This window comes from Neodiprion pinetum, chromosome 7 (genome assembly GCF_021155775.2).
Source record: "Neodiprion pinetum isolate iyNeoPine1 chromosome 7, iyNeoPine1.2, whole genome shotgun sequence".
NCBI lineage: Eukaryota > Metazoa > Arthropoda > Insecta > Hymenoptera > Diprionidae > Neodiprion > Neodiprion pinetum.
Window position 1 is genome coordinate 20242584 of NC_060238.1, and position 16486 is coordinate 20259069.

General features: G+C 39.5%; 1 protein-coding gene across 8 annotated transcripts in view; it reads left to right on the forward strand.

Moving 5' to 3' along the window:
* Positions 1-7747, forward strand: part of sim (single-minded) — a 61059-nt gene extending 53312 nt beyond the window's left edge. For 7 of the 8 annotated variants that reach the window (XM_069137771.1, XM_069137775.1, XM_069137770.1 and 4 more), the window contains 4 exons: positions 721-932; positions 1054-1160; positions 4127-4699; positions 5895-7747. In XM_069137771.1, coding sequence (XP_068993872.1) covers positions 721-932; positions 1054-1160; positions 4127-4699; positions 5895-6610 — 1608 coding nt within the window. In that variant the 3' untranslated portion in view covers positions 6611-7747. The remainder of the gene's footprint in view (positions 1-720; positions 933-1053; positions 1161-4126; positions 4700-5894) is intronic. The other variant, XM_069137772.1, reaches the window with a different exon arrangement.
* Positions 7748-16486: the final 8739 nt, after the last annotated feature.

The window sequence follows — 16486 nt, forward strand, 5'->3', positions numbered from 1 at the left end:
AGCCCTTGTTCAAGCCCTTTGAAACTGCAGGGATTGTATTAATTATTCAATTAAAACGTAACGTACGTACATGTAGGAATTGGTTATTTACCCTTTACTTTATGCACAATTCTTGCATAAGCGTGAACCACCATCCCTCTCTTGGGTTGCCTGCAGTCTCGAGTGTTGCACTTTACACAGAAGGCACTCCAAGCTTTACTTGCGCAGAAGACAAAAAAAAAAAGTTCTCCAACAAACTGCAGGACCAAAGAGTTGAAGGAGTCTAGGTATTCCAAGACTGCTTGGAAGAAAACATTTCGCAGGGTTGACGGATCGTTTCGACAAACTTCACCGGCATGTTTCGTTGAAGCTTGTCTTTTCGTCACTTCGTTTAAAAATCTTTCCTCGAATTTTTTCATTCAATCTTTTGTCGATGCATCTTGTAAAGTATCCTTTGAAGGGGGGATACAGGTTGGACAATCTAAAATCATACCTATTTTTAGGGGTTCTTGTTTTTCATAGAAAATGAAAAGACTTGAAGGAATTTTAGTTTGAAAACTTTATTGCTTATAGTTTCAAGAACATTTTAGTATTTTTATTTTATTTTTTTTTTTAACTATAAACAACAAAGTCGTCAAATTCAAATTGCTCCAAGTATTTTCCTTAAAAAAAAAAGCTCCTTTTATTTTTTCGACATGTCACGAATCTCGAGTCTAACCTGGATTCCATTTCACGTTTCAGGTGATCCACTGTTCCGGTTACTTAAAGGTGAAGCAGTTCAGCTTGAGCGGAGGTGGCGGAACGGAGTACGAAGAGGCCGGTATTCAAAATGTGGGTTTGGTGGCCGTGGGTCACTCTCTGCCCCCGAGTTCGGTGACGGAAATAAAGCTCCATCACAACATGTTCATGTTTCGCGCCTCCCTCGACCTGAGGTTAATTTTCCTTGACGCAAGGTGATTGTCTCTGTAATTGAATCGCCTCGTTCGTTGAGTTCCTTTTCTCATTTCCTTTTGATTCAACTGTTCCCTAGCTTCTTTACGCCACTTGTAACGACGAGTACCTTATCAATTTCAGGGTCGCTCAGTTGACCGGCTACGAGCCTCAGGATTTAATCGAGAAAACTCTCTACCAGTATATCCACGGATGTGACGTCATGCAGATGAGATATTCTCATCAAATACGTAAGTAATGATCAATATCATATTTTATAATCTCGTAACAGAATTTTAACACTTTCTTTTTTCCTGTGAACAAAATTCTTTTTTGCCCTCACGATTCGTGAGAATATTCCCTGCATATGTCACCAACACCAACTGCTTCTAAGCATTAGTGCAACGACCATTGAGTGCACTGCTTATCATCCTGCACTACATAAGCGTACGATTTCATCCAGATCTCGTGAGAAAATTAACGAACGACACTTCGGGCAATTTTTGGGTTCAAGATTCCTCCCCCATGGATTCCTTTCACACATACACTTCGGTCATACATGTCGTCTTAAGCGAGTGCAGTTCAGCGCGATGTTTCTAAGTGTACTCGAAAGCGCTTGGAGCTTTGCATTGTGTCGAAAACAGCTGACGTCTGACTTTGTGGCAAGAGCTAGACTGAAGAGTTTTGGAACAGAGGCAAATAATATGTGTCGTGCCTGGAGGACAGGCATCTTCGCGGGCTTGTGTGTGACGCTAAAAGGCACAACACTTGCCCGAATCTCTTTCATCTTCCAGCCAGCATCCTCATCTCACTTTGAAAGCTTCCGGAAACGGAAGACGAGACGATATGCATTTTTGGCGCACGGTACTTGCTTGACAAAAGTCAGTCAGTCACCTGTGGAAGAGTTTTTGCCTGCTTATGATAGTCCTGGAAACGCAATTGCTGATAAAAAACCTTACAAGGAAGGTATCCCAGGTCGATATCTCCGATTTCATTGCTATTGTAACACGTTATAGTAGAATTAAAGCTAAAAGACGCGTCGTTTTTTTCATCCGCCATTAAACGCTTCAAGGTGTCGAAACCACCCTCCAAATTATAAGGCGTGTCAAGTGGCGATTTGAAAGTACTTTTTCTTTTCATAGAGAAAATTACATTTTTCATTTCTCGTTGTGAGAAAAACTTTCCCAGTTGAATTGGTTAAAAAATATTACGTTCCAGTGGGTGAAATTGCCAAATCGCCACTCGACATGCCTTACTTTGAATGGTGGTTTCACCCTCTCAAAGTGATTATTGGCAGATGAAAAAAAATACGTTTCGCTTGGTTTTTAGTCCACTATAACATATTGCAAAAGAAATGAAATCGGAGACATCGACCTGGGACATCTTCCTTGTTAGTCTAACGACACTAGCTGCGCTTCAGCCAGGCGAATGCTGCACTCGTCCGGGTTTATACCGGGTGTGTATCCCATCGATCGATGGTGCAATGCAGCAGCAACGTGAACCGGGAATCGCCTGGAGCGAAGGAGGCTGTAGGTTGCTATCGTTGTTTGAACAGACTCGTCGTTTCCCGTGCAGGGTAGTTGAAATAATGCCCCTAATATTACCCGGGCGCTTTCCTCTCACCCCGTCCGTAACCCACGGCAAATACATGAGCACTTGAGCACACCCACAACTTCCATCCACCCCGCGATGAACCCACTCTCATTTCACTTGTATACATAAAAATCCAAAGCCCCGCCAGTGTAAATTGCCGACTCAACGTCACGGAGTTCACGGCCGTTTGCTCGAATCTCATCCAGTCGCACGGATTTTTATTTTTTTCATTTTTTTTAAGTTTTTTTCTCACTCTCGTTAATCGGCGTCGACACTTTTTTCGCGAGATGACACGAAATTTGAAGCAGCTTTCGCATAATCGTGAAAAACTTGGAGATATTCGTCTACGCTTGCTAAACTGCCCGAGTCAAAGATGCAGTTCGTGTTAATCTAAGTACCGCAATTTATCGCTCACGACAAAACACTCCGGCAAGAATAAAGAAGAAATAATCGCAACGATCCCTTTTTAGGTGAATTTTTCACGGTTAGTCTACTTCTTTTTTTATGCAAGGAGCTTTTTATGCATATGACGTAAAAGTTGATTCTTGACCTCGGTGTAATGAACAGGGTTGTTTTCTTGAAAATGAAGGTCAAATGATACGAAACAGTTTGATAACGTTTCGAACTTAGTGGGGGCCTTATATTACATAATCTTGATTAAATGGAATCGATTGATTTCAGAATATCTAACAAAAGTGATAAATAATGTTGCTGAATTCGCAACCATTCCGATCAAAATGATAAATGATTCCTGTTAGCTCTTCTTTTGATCAATAATTAATGCAAGAAAGGGAATCGAGTATTCCTTCTCAGTTTAACGCATGATCACAGTGTCAAACAAAAAGCACACTTACTGGCCTTGGATAATGTTTTCATAAAATCATTTTCATCAATAAATCATTCCACGGTCCTCGCAGTAGCTCATCTTAAAGTTTAACCCTTTCAATCACGCGTTTCGGTTTTTTTTTTTTTTTTTTAAATGGAAGTGCAATTATTCGTCCCCCATGTATTTTTCGACGCTGAATGTAAATCTGACGTCAAAATTTGATAAAACAAAAACAACCCCTAGAATGGGGTGACGGTAGTCTCAAATTCCGATTTATGTGGGTATTTATTTTCAGTCGGTACGATTTTAATCCTAAAATAGGTGCAAGCCCCGATGCTATCTATACGCATCCCTAAGGAGGGTAAAAACTACCCCTATGCCTTGAATTTTGTAAATCTAATAACGATTCTGAGATCTCTGTTAGCCAGCCAATGAATTCCAAGCTTTTTTAGCATACGTTTACTATCAAATTTCTCCGCTAACGAATTACATTCTCTAAAACACGGTTTTATTTGCATACCTTTATTTATAACAATTTCAAACAATTACGGATTCACAAAAAAATCCTAATCATTCCAAAGTTTTAAGTATTTTCTACCTGAATATGTAAAAAAAAATTCAGAATTTTACATGAAACGACAAAAAAAAAGAAAGAAAGGGCATCACTACAGTAGCTTCCGTGACTGAAAGGGTTAAACTCACGAAGTCGAGGTAAAAGCGCTGCTCCAATTGGATGAACGCGCAATGACCTACTCCAAAAAAATTCTACACCCCTCGTTGATCGCTGCTTTCGAACAGTTTTGTACAGAGGCCAAGTAACGACGAAGTACTACAGATTCTTGACACGATCCGGTGGTTGGGTTTGGATGCAAAGTTACGTTACCATCGTTCACAATTCAAGAAGTTCAAGGCCGCACTGTATAGTCTCGGTAAACTACGTCCTCTCGGAGCAGGAGGCTTCGGATCTGGTCCTAAACTCGGAGCAGAAGCTCTCCGCTGGAACTTCTTCCTGTCCACCAGTGACGACAGTTCTACCAGGCTCCCTATCGACGGCCACGACGGTTTTGCCGGGCGCTCTGTCCTCTGCAACGACCGTTTTACCCGGCACACCGACCTCGGCACCGACTTCGGCCACCGACATTGACCTTGAGCAGAGTCCAAGCCCGCCGTATCGCACCGGAAGAGTCAACGAACCACCGGACACCGACTATGGCGACAGTTCCGGCTATTCCGGTGCCGAATTTGTCCCGGGACAAGCAACCGGACACACTCATTATCTCACGACGGCTTACGGGCCGCAGGGGAATAACAGCGGCAACAATCACGCCGAGGGATCGTACTATCCAACGGAATTGTTCTACCAGTATGGAGGTGAGATGTTAATGTAACGTATCGAGGGTAGAGGACAAGGAGGACTATGTCCGTCTGTAAAAAGTGTTTGTAAGCTAGAGTACATCACGGGGTAGTGAGAAGAAGACGACACTCTACCAGCGCTCGGCTCAAAACTTGGTCCAGTTTTTCAGGCTACGTGAGAGGAATTGTCAAGATGCGATTTGAGCGCCTCTTGCGGCGTTGGTCCGTATAACGCTCTCTCCCCTATCCTCATATGATCTTGCGATTCGCCGTCTGCCATCTTTTCCTCGGATTTAATGTTAAAGCAATTAACTACTCGGTTTTCACAAGTTTTCGCTCACTTCAAACGCGTATTTTACGAATCTAGGAAGTATGCTTATAGCACGGAGGTTTATAGGTTAGCATCGCCAGTTTTCTTTTTTTTATACTTTATAGCGAAAATTTCACTTTTTTTCGTAAGAGGTGCTCAAATCGCATTCAGACAATTCTTCTTACCTTACCTTACCGAAAAATAGATATCCGCTTTGCGAAGGCGTTGTTTTCAAGGAAACTTACTAAATGACATTTTCAAGTCCCAATTAAACAAAGTTATTCATACCATTTGTTAAATCTATCGTTGAAAAAATTGAAATTTAGGATTAGGTATGATGATAACATTTTGTCGTAAATTTTTAGGTTATGTATTGAGTATATTTTCATTTCACTACGTTAGCAATGGACCATGCATTCAGAACACTTTTATCAACTAATCTAGTCATTACAACTATTCGCATATCTTGCTACTTCCCTTTGACATACTTCACTTGATCTATAACGGTCAGGTTCAGATTGAACTCTTATTGCTTATCAGCGCCATTCTGGTGACTTATTGAACCACTATTCTCTCAAACTTTGTATCAATGTATAATGTATCTTTAACACTAGAACTACGAGACCAGTCAAAATGACTGATTTTTCAATTTCATTTTAACATTCCTACTTCATGTTACATTTTACCTCGGCAGTTCTAGTGTTAACAGTAAATAGCCACAAAAGTTTAATGCTTTGAAAATCCCATATCGAGACATATTATATCCACGTTGCTTGGTTATCACTTAAATCTGCTACACAGTATCAGACTCGATGAGATTAAGATAGTCGAAAAGTACTCCTCATCGAAAAACAACACCATCCCGCCCATCATTTACTCATCCCCTTCGCATTGTCCACTCAGGAATGCATCACGAAGTGATGCCATCGATGCAACAACAGCAGCAGCATCAACAGCAACAATCGCAGGCTCACTCGCATCTGATCCATCACACGGTACCAACAACGATCCAACAGCAGCAACACAGTCCGCAACAGAACCACCAACAGCAACAACAGAGGCCATTTTCAGCCTCATCGAGTTCCTGCGGTAGTTCGGATGCCTCCGACGTTCACCTGCCGAGTCCGTTGGGTCTCCACTCACTTCCGACCGGTTATCCAGGCCAACACCACCTCCTCGATTCCTCCTCCTCGTCGGCCAGCCTCGCCGACGGTAGCGTAATGTTTCCGAGTTGCGGTTTCAACAACAACAACAACAACAACAACAGCAGCTACGCGACGGCGACGACGACGACGAGCCTCGCCCACCAGGAAAACACCTCCTATCCGGTCCACCCTGCCCATCACAACCCCCGGCAATCCCACCCCCACCCCCACCCCCACCCTCACCCTCACCTTCACCCCCAGGCGCATCACCACCCCCAGCACCACCACCATCACCACCATCACCACTCGCTCGAGCACCTCGACGCTCCTCCGGCTGGGTACACCAGCGTCATTGTCGACACCCAGCAGTACAGTCCTGGACAGTCGGCCCACACCGTTTCTACGGCAAACGGAACCCCGCCGCTGAACTCTCATCAGCATCACCACGAGGTTCACCACCAGTTTGTTCACTGACGTTCGCTCCAAGGGCCGACTTAGCGAGCCGTAACTCATCCTCGATCCGTAATCCCGGAACTTTGACGACGATCGCAATCGTTGGATCAAATGACAGGTGTCGGATCCATCCTGTCGGTCGAGACGAGAACCATGAATGACAGCTCGTGCTGGTCGCGAGTTTTATCGGTATTTTTTTTATTATACACGCCGTGTCGTCGCCGTGTTGAAATTTATATTTTATTTACCTTCGTCGAGAATGGTGAGCTCCGATTGAAACAATCGTCGACGATATCGCGAAATTAACTTTAATTGAATAAAAAAAATTTTTTTTTTTTTTTAAACGAACGCATCGCGTCTCGCAAATTATCGCTGCGCGTGTAAATATGATACATTACATATATATAGACGATGCGATGACATTGTTAGGTACCTAGATATTATAAATACAAAATTAATGTCAACAAAGTCGAAACGAGTATCTGGTCGCCGTTATGGCCCTAAGTTATACGTATACTTCAATACAGACTTGTTAAGTGTTGATTTCAGAATACTGATAACGGTATTGTAAATATTATACATACATAAAATCTAAAACAGATAATATGCGTGTGAGTATAACGTAACTGGTTATAATACGTAGTTCGAAACAGTTTAATATATATATATATATATGTATATTGTAAGGAATAAATTGACGAATGAACGAATTAATTCAGGATGAGTGTAAATGATTTATGTATATTATCTAATATAGCTGATAATGTTGAAATAAATATAATATGTATTACGCGTTAGAAAGTGTGTGTATATCTTGAATTATATAGACCCGAAGACTGACCGGTGCTCGTGCCAACCGACCAAAGATATATGCGCCCATTTATTCACCCGTACAATTATGACGGCTAGATCGTTGTATTCAATTAATTTTACTTGATTATACCATTATGCAATGTGTGTGCGTACGTACATGCATTGTAAAGGTTGAAATTTAAAGAAAATAGAGAAGAGAAAAAATTCACCCTGGTGAAAAAACTTGTAATACGTGTAATAATATATAATGTAAATAGCGTATCTCAAAGGCACACGATTCTCTATCATATAAATACGTGTAAAATATATAAACATATTATATATATATATATATATATATATATATATATATATATATACGTAGGTATAATAACGATATTGTTATGAAGTATTTTAATATAATACCAATAATGATCACGATAATAATTATGATAAAAATAATATTAACGTAGTATGACTTAATAACAATGATAACAATAATTATGTAACAACATTAATAACAGCGAGAATTATACAGAACATTATTTGTCTGGTAATTACATATCTTTGTTTGTATGATTTAACTTTAGCGTTCGTCGTGTAAATAAATTACTTAGTTATGTCACACGTCCTTTGCGCGTATGTGTATTTGTATAGATATATAAATAAGCGTGTTCGTATAATGAAATGGCAAGTTTAAAAGCAACGTTAAACATATTTTGATTTTTGATTTGAGTATTAAAAAAAGAAAAGAAGAAGAAATGTACGTACAGCGGAAGTAAAGAAAATAATGACAACGTTTCAAAATAAAAAAGTGACGCTCGATTGTATTGAACTTGGGATTTTTTCAAATTTTGTATTCGAAAATGTTAATTTCATGTTTTCAACTTTATGTTACACGGGCGAAATGAATAACAAACACGCATTGCATGTGTTATATAATATACGCGTAACGTATTTATTTATAAATATATACATATGACATATTATTAATATAAAAATTGATTGAATAAATAAACAAATGAATAATTATGTATCATATACACACATATTTACGAGTGCGAAATATTCGTTATGTAATGTTGATACGAATTATTGTATACATATATTATATATAATATATATGATTAATATATATTATATAAATATAATTTAAGCTCTGTATATATTGTAAAACTACAGCGCTGCACGGTAAAGCCCCAGACATATAAAAAAAAAAAAAAAAAGACTACCACGTACACACGCACACACGACACGTTATACAAAATGAAAATACATCATATTTTCCTCTGAAGTTTTTCCTTCTTCATTCATTGATAATAATCAATTAATTCCCCCCATTTTATACGATACGAATATTATATGTAGATGTTTCGTTTCAATTCACGTGAAAAAGGCTTGTGGATGCAGAGAGTGTTTTTGCTAAAAAATGCCACGAGATAAAAATAGATTAGAAACTGATAAATTCGTATAAGAATCGGAAAATCCGCTTCTTGAATCTTCGTCTAATGCGAATTTTACATGGCATTTCGCGCAGGGTTAAATTTCTTCTTTTAAAATCAACAATCACCACAAAGATTTACGCGATTCTAATCGCACGTGAACGTCTCTCCGTCAGACTTACCGTAATAGGGCTTAAATCCGGGTCACTTGGAGTAACTGACGGAGTGACGAAGGACAGAAAGCGGGAAATTCCCTGGTGACGTTTTGGCCGAAAAGCTGTATAAGGTAATCAGCTGTTTAATTGCGGAGACACCCTGACGCTGGTGTTTGCCACGCTTAACGCTCATTCGTCCATGGTAATCCAAAGCCGTTTAACCACCCGTCAAGAAAATCATCTACCTACCAGCTTTAGAACCGCGGCTACCTGACCCTTGGGAATCCTCTGCGTTTAACCGCCGAAGGATTTTCCTCAAGAGACATTCTGACGCGACAGGAACGAAAGGAGCTTTCAATTTCACTCGTTGCCGGAACTGCGTTCGAGACAAAAGAACTGTAACTCAGGACTTTCTTCCCCCGTGTTCTCAACTCCTTTGGATTGAGTGAAATTTTTTTATTTTTTTTTTGTATTGTTTTTATCACTTTTTAAACTCGAATCAGTCAAACGAGCTGTTGCAATTCTTTGTTTGTTTTTTCGTTTAGCGCAGAGAATGCATATTTTCCACTTTATCAAAACACTCAATTTGAATGAAACAATATCTGCACCGGATTTTTGGATACCAAAGCAAAACATGTCTCAAGTCGACGTGCAGTTTGAAGCAAAATTTCACTCAGAATGGTGAAACTAATTAATGACGAAATGTTACCCTGTACGTGTTATAAAATATCAAAAAATTATCACGCACGACGATAAATACAAAGGAATATAATATCGATCAATTAAAACTAAGAAGAATAACGAATAACGAATATAAAAAAAAGAAAAAAAAAAAACAAGAGCTCAACTAATTGTTCGACGAAGGCAATTATTTCGCTCCATGGGGGGAAAAAGTGTGTGTGTGTATATATATATATATATATGTATACCATGGGCAAAAGTTTGGCAAACGCGTGCGGCTCAGCGGGTGGGACACGTGACCAGTATAACAATCGGAGAACAGTCGCGTCTTAATGGGGGGGAGGATAAAATAGGCGTTTGACTAGTCAAGTCAGAGGACGTAGGAAAGGGAAAAAGAGAGAGAAAGATGGAAGGAGAGACGGAGGACTATTATACCGAGGGAACATAGGCAAGGTGCGGGCAAAAGCTGTTTTAACAGCCTCGTTTCCCCTTGTTAAATTCTTCGGCTCGTGACACGCCGCAGGATCCTGTGAAATTGTGCGATCAGTTGTCAAGTATAATAATGGCTGCGCGGTAATGCCGAATACGTTGTTTGTCGATGCGCGTAAGGGATCCACGCTTTCTTTTCTATACCGTAATTACTCGCTTCTCACTGACGATGAATGGGAGAGAAACAAACGACAAACTACGCCGAAAATCATCCCCCGATAGATCATTATGGGACTCGTTTTACCCTCGGTTCGGGTCACGCGACTTATTTTATTCCGACTGACTGACTGACTGACTGATTTGCGAGTGGACTGACTTCAGGTCCGCTCTTCGTCCCTTTCTCGGTTTGGTTGCGGACATTTGTGAGGCTGAAGTTATTCATAGGGTCTGAAATTCGGTAAATTTTAATAACGCAAGGCGGTATGTGTAATTCTTTTCTTTTCTTTTTTTTTTTATAAACTTGCAAGTCGCTACAAAGTCGCAAAATTGCAACACCCCACGTAGTCCCAAGAAGTCAAGTAACCCCGTTTGTGGTTTTCATCAGCAGTGGCAAAAGCTTCGTGTTTAATAGTAAACACCGGTTCGAATACCAAGCTTTTTACGCTGCCTATCAACATCACAAACGGAGTTTAATCGACTTCTTGGAACTACACGCGGTGCTAAAATGGTTTGCGATTAACACCGAATCCAATGGATACTAAATCGTAACATTGTACGTTGGCACTCGACCGAGTTTTTGTGATCGGAATGGGAAATTGACACTTGGCTGTGTAACTAGTGTCAATAATTACTTTATCAACTTTTTGCAAGAGGTTACACAGGCGACGTATTCGAAGTTAAGAAATTCGCATTAACTTTCGTGTCAATGTATATGATGTTTCAGTTGCATCTTCAACTTTTGATACATTGTTGCAGCTTGTTACACTTACAAACTCGCAACAACGAGCCTAATTCGAGGCCACACGATGATCCACGGGTGAACACGTACACTTGATTGAAATTTTGAGTAATTCAGGTGTGCCGCTTCGTCAGATTTGTTACATCGTTGAGCGCTATTTGTTGCGGGAGAAACAAGTGTCAGTCGCCGCCTGGTGGCCAACCGCGGTACTTGTTTATAATTCGAATTTACTTTAGTTTTAGGAGTTCCGTTCACCTGGTTGGTAGAAAAAAAAAATTCGATTTTTAAAAAAGGTGCTCATTCGAAAGCACTATCCTTTGAGTGTCTTCCCTGGAAATTTTATATAGAAAATAAGAAGGAAGAATGAGATCGACACAGCATAAAAAAGATCTGACGGTGGAATCGACGTCTCGGAAAGATCCGTCATATATGACCCAGGAATCGACGATTTCACGTGAGTTTGAAATAAACCGGTAGTTTCATCGTCAGTTGTAAACTGAACTGAAAACTTTAAACGCGTTTTTAAAATCCGTGCCAGAAATATCTCCGCGATTTTTGGACCGATCGGGATCTAGTTTTGCACGGTCATGTTTCACACAATAATCTAGTAATTGTCGAGCCGTTTTTTCGATACCTGGCGTAGGTTTTCTTTTTTTTTTTTTTTTTTCGTTGTCTATCATAAGCATTAAACAATTTTCCGGCAAAAAATCACTTGTTTTATTTCAGAGACTGCCATGATCGGAGAAAATTGAAATTTTAAATTCCGTTTCTATAAGTGCTAGTTTTATCCGTCTACTGTAAGAAATGTTTCTTTTTTTTTTCAGACAAAGAACGGCGGAGGCACGTCTGGTACAGCAAACGTCATCAACAAAAACACGTCTCAGGAAAGTGACTGTAACTTTTGTACCGTTTGAGATTTATCAACCAAATTTTTCACAAAGTAGAGATAAAATTTCATACTTTAAAATATGTACAACGGTTGTCGAATAACGTTCAGTTTCATAGACGAGAAAAATTCTTAAACATAAGCCTAGTTTTAGCCGTCCCAGGTACTTGTAATCCCATAAAGCAATGGAACAACACAAGCGTCGAGTAAGCCTGTAACCCTGAATTATCCCAGTCAAAACTAACTAATCCTCTAACTAAATCTAACTAAAAAACACTCTCTGCTGGTGCGGAAAGAAACGTATCGCGGTGTAGAGACAGTGCAATAACAATAAACAGTTTGTACCGCAATTTACACTAAAACCAACCGTTCGTAACCACCGGGTGTCAATTTATAGTCTACGCTCATAACAGTGTTAATAATTATTAACGAGCACCATTTTTTCCTTTACAACATCCGAAGTGCAGTTTCTAGTATTCCTCGGTGTTAAAATTAGACATCCAAAAATTACCGTGTTGAAGTTGTAGTAACGATTCATGCTCAGGGAAAACCGTCGTTTCGCGATTTTGGAATTGTTTGAAATTCGGTAAACTGTGATAAAAAAAAAAAAAAAACCTGATCGTATTTTGAAATCTTAGTTCGTTGAATGTCACTGTAAAAATAAGAAAATAGTCTTCTTTCCGGGATGTTTCGTTACGATAACGCTACTAACTTTAATATCGATAAAGATTTTGACTACGCATGTCTATCTCTTTCTAAAACAAGGCACCGCGCCTAGTTTTCATGATCTGAGGGTTAAAAATTGCACTCCGAGTACTGATTTCGATCGACTCCGAAATCGACATGTGCAGCAGTTGTAACGCGAAGGAAGGAATGAGAAAAAATGCGTATCACGACATACGTTGTGTCCAAATAATCGGATAATGCAGGTTATACTTAATACGTAGCATTCGGGGAAACGGGTCAGAGCGCAGAGATAATCCTGGTTGAAGTAATAACAGCCATGGCCGTAAGCCGTTGACAAATGCGTCTACTTCGGCAGAATTTGGGTAAATATGAAAAATCGTAATAACGTTGTACACATCAAAGAATGTAATGAAACGCGTTTCTGGGATGAAACACGTCGCGGTAATATAAATAATAATCGGCCATACGGGAGCCTCACAGTGTGGCAAAATGGACGAAAGTCCGGCCGCGACTTGATTCTTAAAGGATTTGAAGAAAATAAAATTTAAAGTACTTGGTCGGGAGTCTGCTAACTTATTCCAGTGCGATTTTTAATAGTTGTATGTTTAATCCATAAAAATAGTGTAAGAGTTCGTCGTGTGAAATAACATGTGATCAGAGGATACGATTTATATAACTACGTATTGAGTCAGTGTTGCAGGTCTAAGTTTTGTGGGTTAGGTTATTGTAGGCCTGCTATTAGCAGAAAGTATTTTTGATACCATAAAAAGTTTTATAATTCTGAGAGTCACGGGATAGGCTAACATAAGTGAGACCTTATATCGAGAGACTGGATATTGACAGGTTAGATATCGCAGGCTTTGGTTTTGCGTGATTCGGGTCTATGACCCAGGTTATATGAATTCAAGAATTTATGAATTACGTGGAATTAGTATTGATTTATTTATAAATCTTCAACCGTCGGTTGTAAAATTTTGGTCAATCAGGTTTCAACTTCTTCAACATTAAGTTTCAACAGATCCTGTTGCGCACAGTTTCGGTAACGCGGAACGAAAGGGAAATTAAAAATGTTACATCATATTCCCTGCCAAGTACCTACTTCAAATTTGATATCGTTTAAATCCGTTATGAATTAAGCCCCGTCCGGACTTTTGTCCATTTTGCGACACTGTGAGCCTGTGCGCGCGCACCTTTTGCACTGCAGCTCAATGTTACACTATTGCGCGTAAAAACGTCGCGTCGCTATTGTGAAAACAAGGAGATGGCGGAGAAGGAGATGAAGAGGAGGAGGGCGATTCCCGTGGCACGAAGTCAAGTTTTGTTGCCTTTCGCGCTGGTCGCTCGTAAAAATATGAAACCTGAAAGGTTTCAAGCCTTTATATTGCTCGGAGCTTACACGGTCCGCATTCTCGTCGTTGCGAAAGAGTCCAGCGTTAAGACACACCTAAGCTTTTCACCCACACGTCCACACTTCTGGCGTAAGCCGTGAACGGCTGGGCCGAGAAAATAATGAGACTCGGTCCCTGTATATGTGTACAGCCGTGAAAAAATTCTTCAAACTTTTGTCCGTGCCGTTTTATTTTAGATATGTATGTATAGGTACTCCACACGTCGAGTACACCTAATCAATTACCCACGCTGAACATTTTCTTGTTCTCGGTTTTGTTTTATTTGTGTGTGTGTGTGTTTTTTTTCCTCTCTCTCTCTCTTACTTTCTTTCTTTTCATCGTTTTGCAAAACTCGAGAAACCAAACCCGAACCTATTCCTAACCAACTACGGATTCATTGCCTTGGTGATTTCTCAAAGTTTTAAATTACTCAGGTTGTGTGATTTAAATACTGGACAGAAATTTTTTTTAATTTATTACTATATTTGCTACTTCGATCAGATGTATAATGAATTAAAAATCCTAGGCTCTGGACCCCGTTTGAAGAAGCTTCTGAACATCTGAATACAGGAATTTTTTCTTTTTTTCTTCAATTTAGAAAACAGAATTAGGTAGATGCCAGGAAAAAGAAAAGAAGAAGTTACGAAAGAAGGAATTGAAATTGAATGGTACAAAAATGAGAGAGAAGGAAGGCTATAAACAGACTAGAGAAAAAAGTGAAGAATTTGACCATGACTAGCTATACTATACGTCTAACTATATGTCTAACAATGAGTGTGAGGGGGCTAAAATGACACGTGAATTTCTCATCTGTATTCCACGCATTTAACTCTCGTTCTTTTTCTTGCAAAGAATTTTTCCTTTTTTTCTTCAATTTAGAAAACAGAATTAGGTAGATGCCAGAAAAAGAAAAGAAGAAGTTACGAAAGAAGGAATTGAAATTGAATGGTACAAAAATGAGAGAGAAGGACGGCTATAAATAGAATAGAGAAAACAGTGAAGAATGTGTCTATATATATATATATATATATATATATATATATATATATATATGTATGTATGTATGTATATATCGATGTTTACCAAGGCTATAAGTTGAGCCATCAACGACGCTGCATGTATGCGTCGTATACAGTATAATACAGAGTGCACACAAATGGTTTATCGAATCGCGTGTGTTAACAGATGGAGATCCGGGAGGAGGGATAGAGGACCGTGTTGGTTCTCTAAGTAATTCGTAGTAATTCTGTGGAACGGTAACGAGAATGGGTTCGGATATCGGTAATACCTGATGGGCGCAGAGCCGTCAGCCCATAAAATAAAATAAACACTTGAAACGACGGCGTGCGTTGCGGCAACACTCGGGCGCGAGGTGCAAGTGTGAGGTTGTACATAAACCCCTGATATTATAGTGCATTATACAACCGCACCGTAGGACCATCCACGCTTACCAACCTTCGACCACCACCCTGAATTATACGCCAGGGGTTCGTCGCTCCTCTCGTTCGGAATGGGTATACAATATAATATGTATGCGCACATACGAGCATTAAATCCTCCCCCCTCCGCCGCCAAAATCGACGCGCCTTCGATGGGATTTAACGCGGATTTCCTTATGTAAATTCAATCAGGCAAAAACACTCGCGATATGTGTAGGTATACCATATAATACCATGTACGTGCATGGTTTTTATTTCAGCAGGCATTGGCGCGAGGGTTTTTCACGCTGGCGATTTTTAAAAATTTTTAGTCGAGATTGGTGGGTGTAAATACGGTCGTCAATTATACGGGATGACGGAAACATTTTTTTTATCGAGTTTATATTCGAATTAATTGAGTTTTGATTGTTTAGATCGAATAATAGTTTCAAAGTTTTTGGTTGATTTTTTTTTTGTACAAACGGCAAATAAAACAGCATGTTGAAAGAAATCAAAACACAGACAAAAAATTCTTGTTGATCGGTGTTATTTTCATTCGATACGATAATCGAAAAATATGCTTTTAGTTATGGGTTCAAAATGAGAATCACTTCTGTATCTGTGAACCGGAAGATCTATAGTACGTGTTAATACTTTTGAATATATTTTTTTCAAGAAGAAAGCGAATACAAAGCTTGTTATTATAATCTACAAACCGAGAATGAAACGTTTAGAGTTTCGATTGGATATCGACGTTTTGAGTTGTTAAAAAAATCATCTCTAACCATTCTCAGTGTGGTGCTTGTGTTGCGTCTGATGAATTTATCGTCCAACTATATCTCGGGAACGATGAACGAATTTTGAATGATTTTTTTTCAGAAACAACGAGGCATTTTTCTACTCAGAACTTCGTTCGGTCCCGCGGTTTTCGATTCAATTGAACACCAATCAAAATCGATGAAAAAAAAAACAAGATTCCATTTTCGAATGATCTACGACCACGAAACGGACCCAAGATCAACCGTATCAACGATTTATTTAAAAGTCTCCTTCCTCTTTCC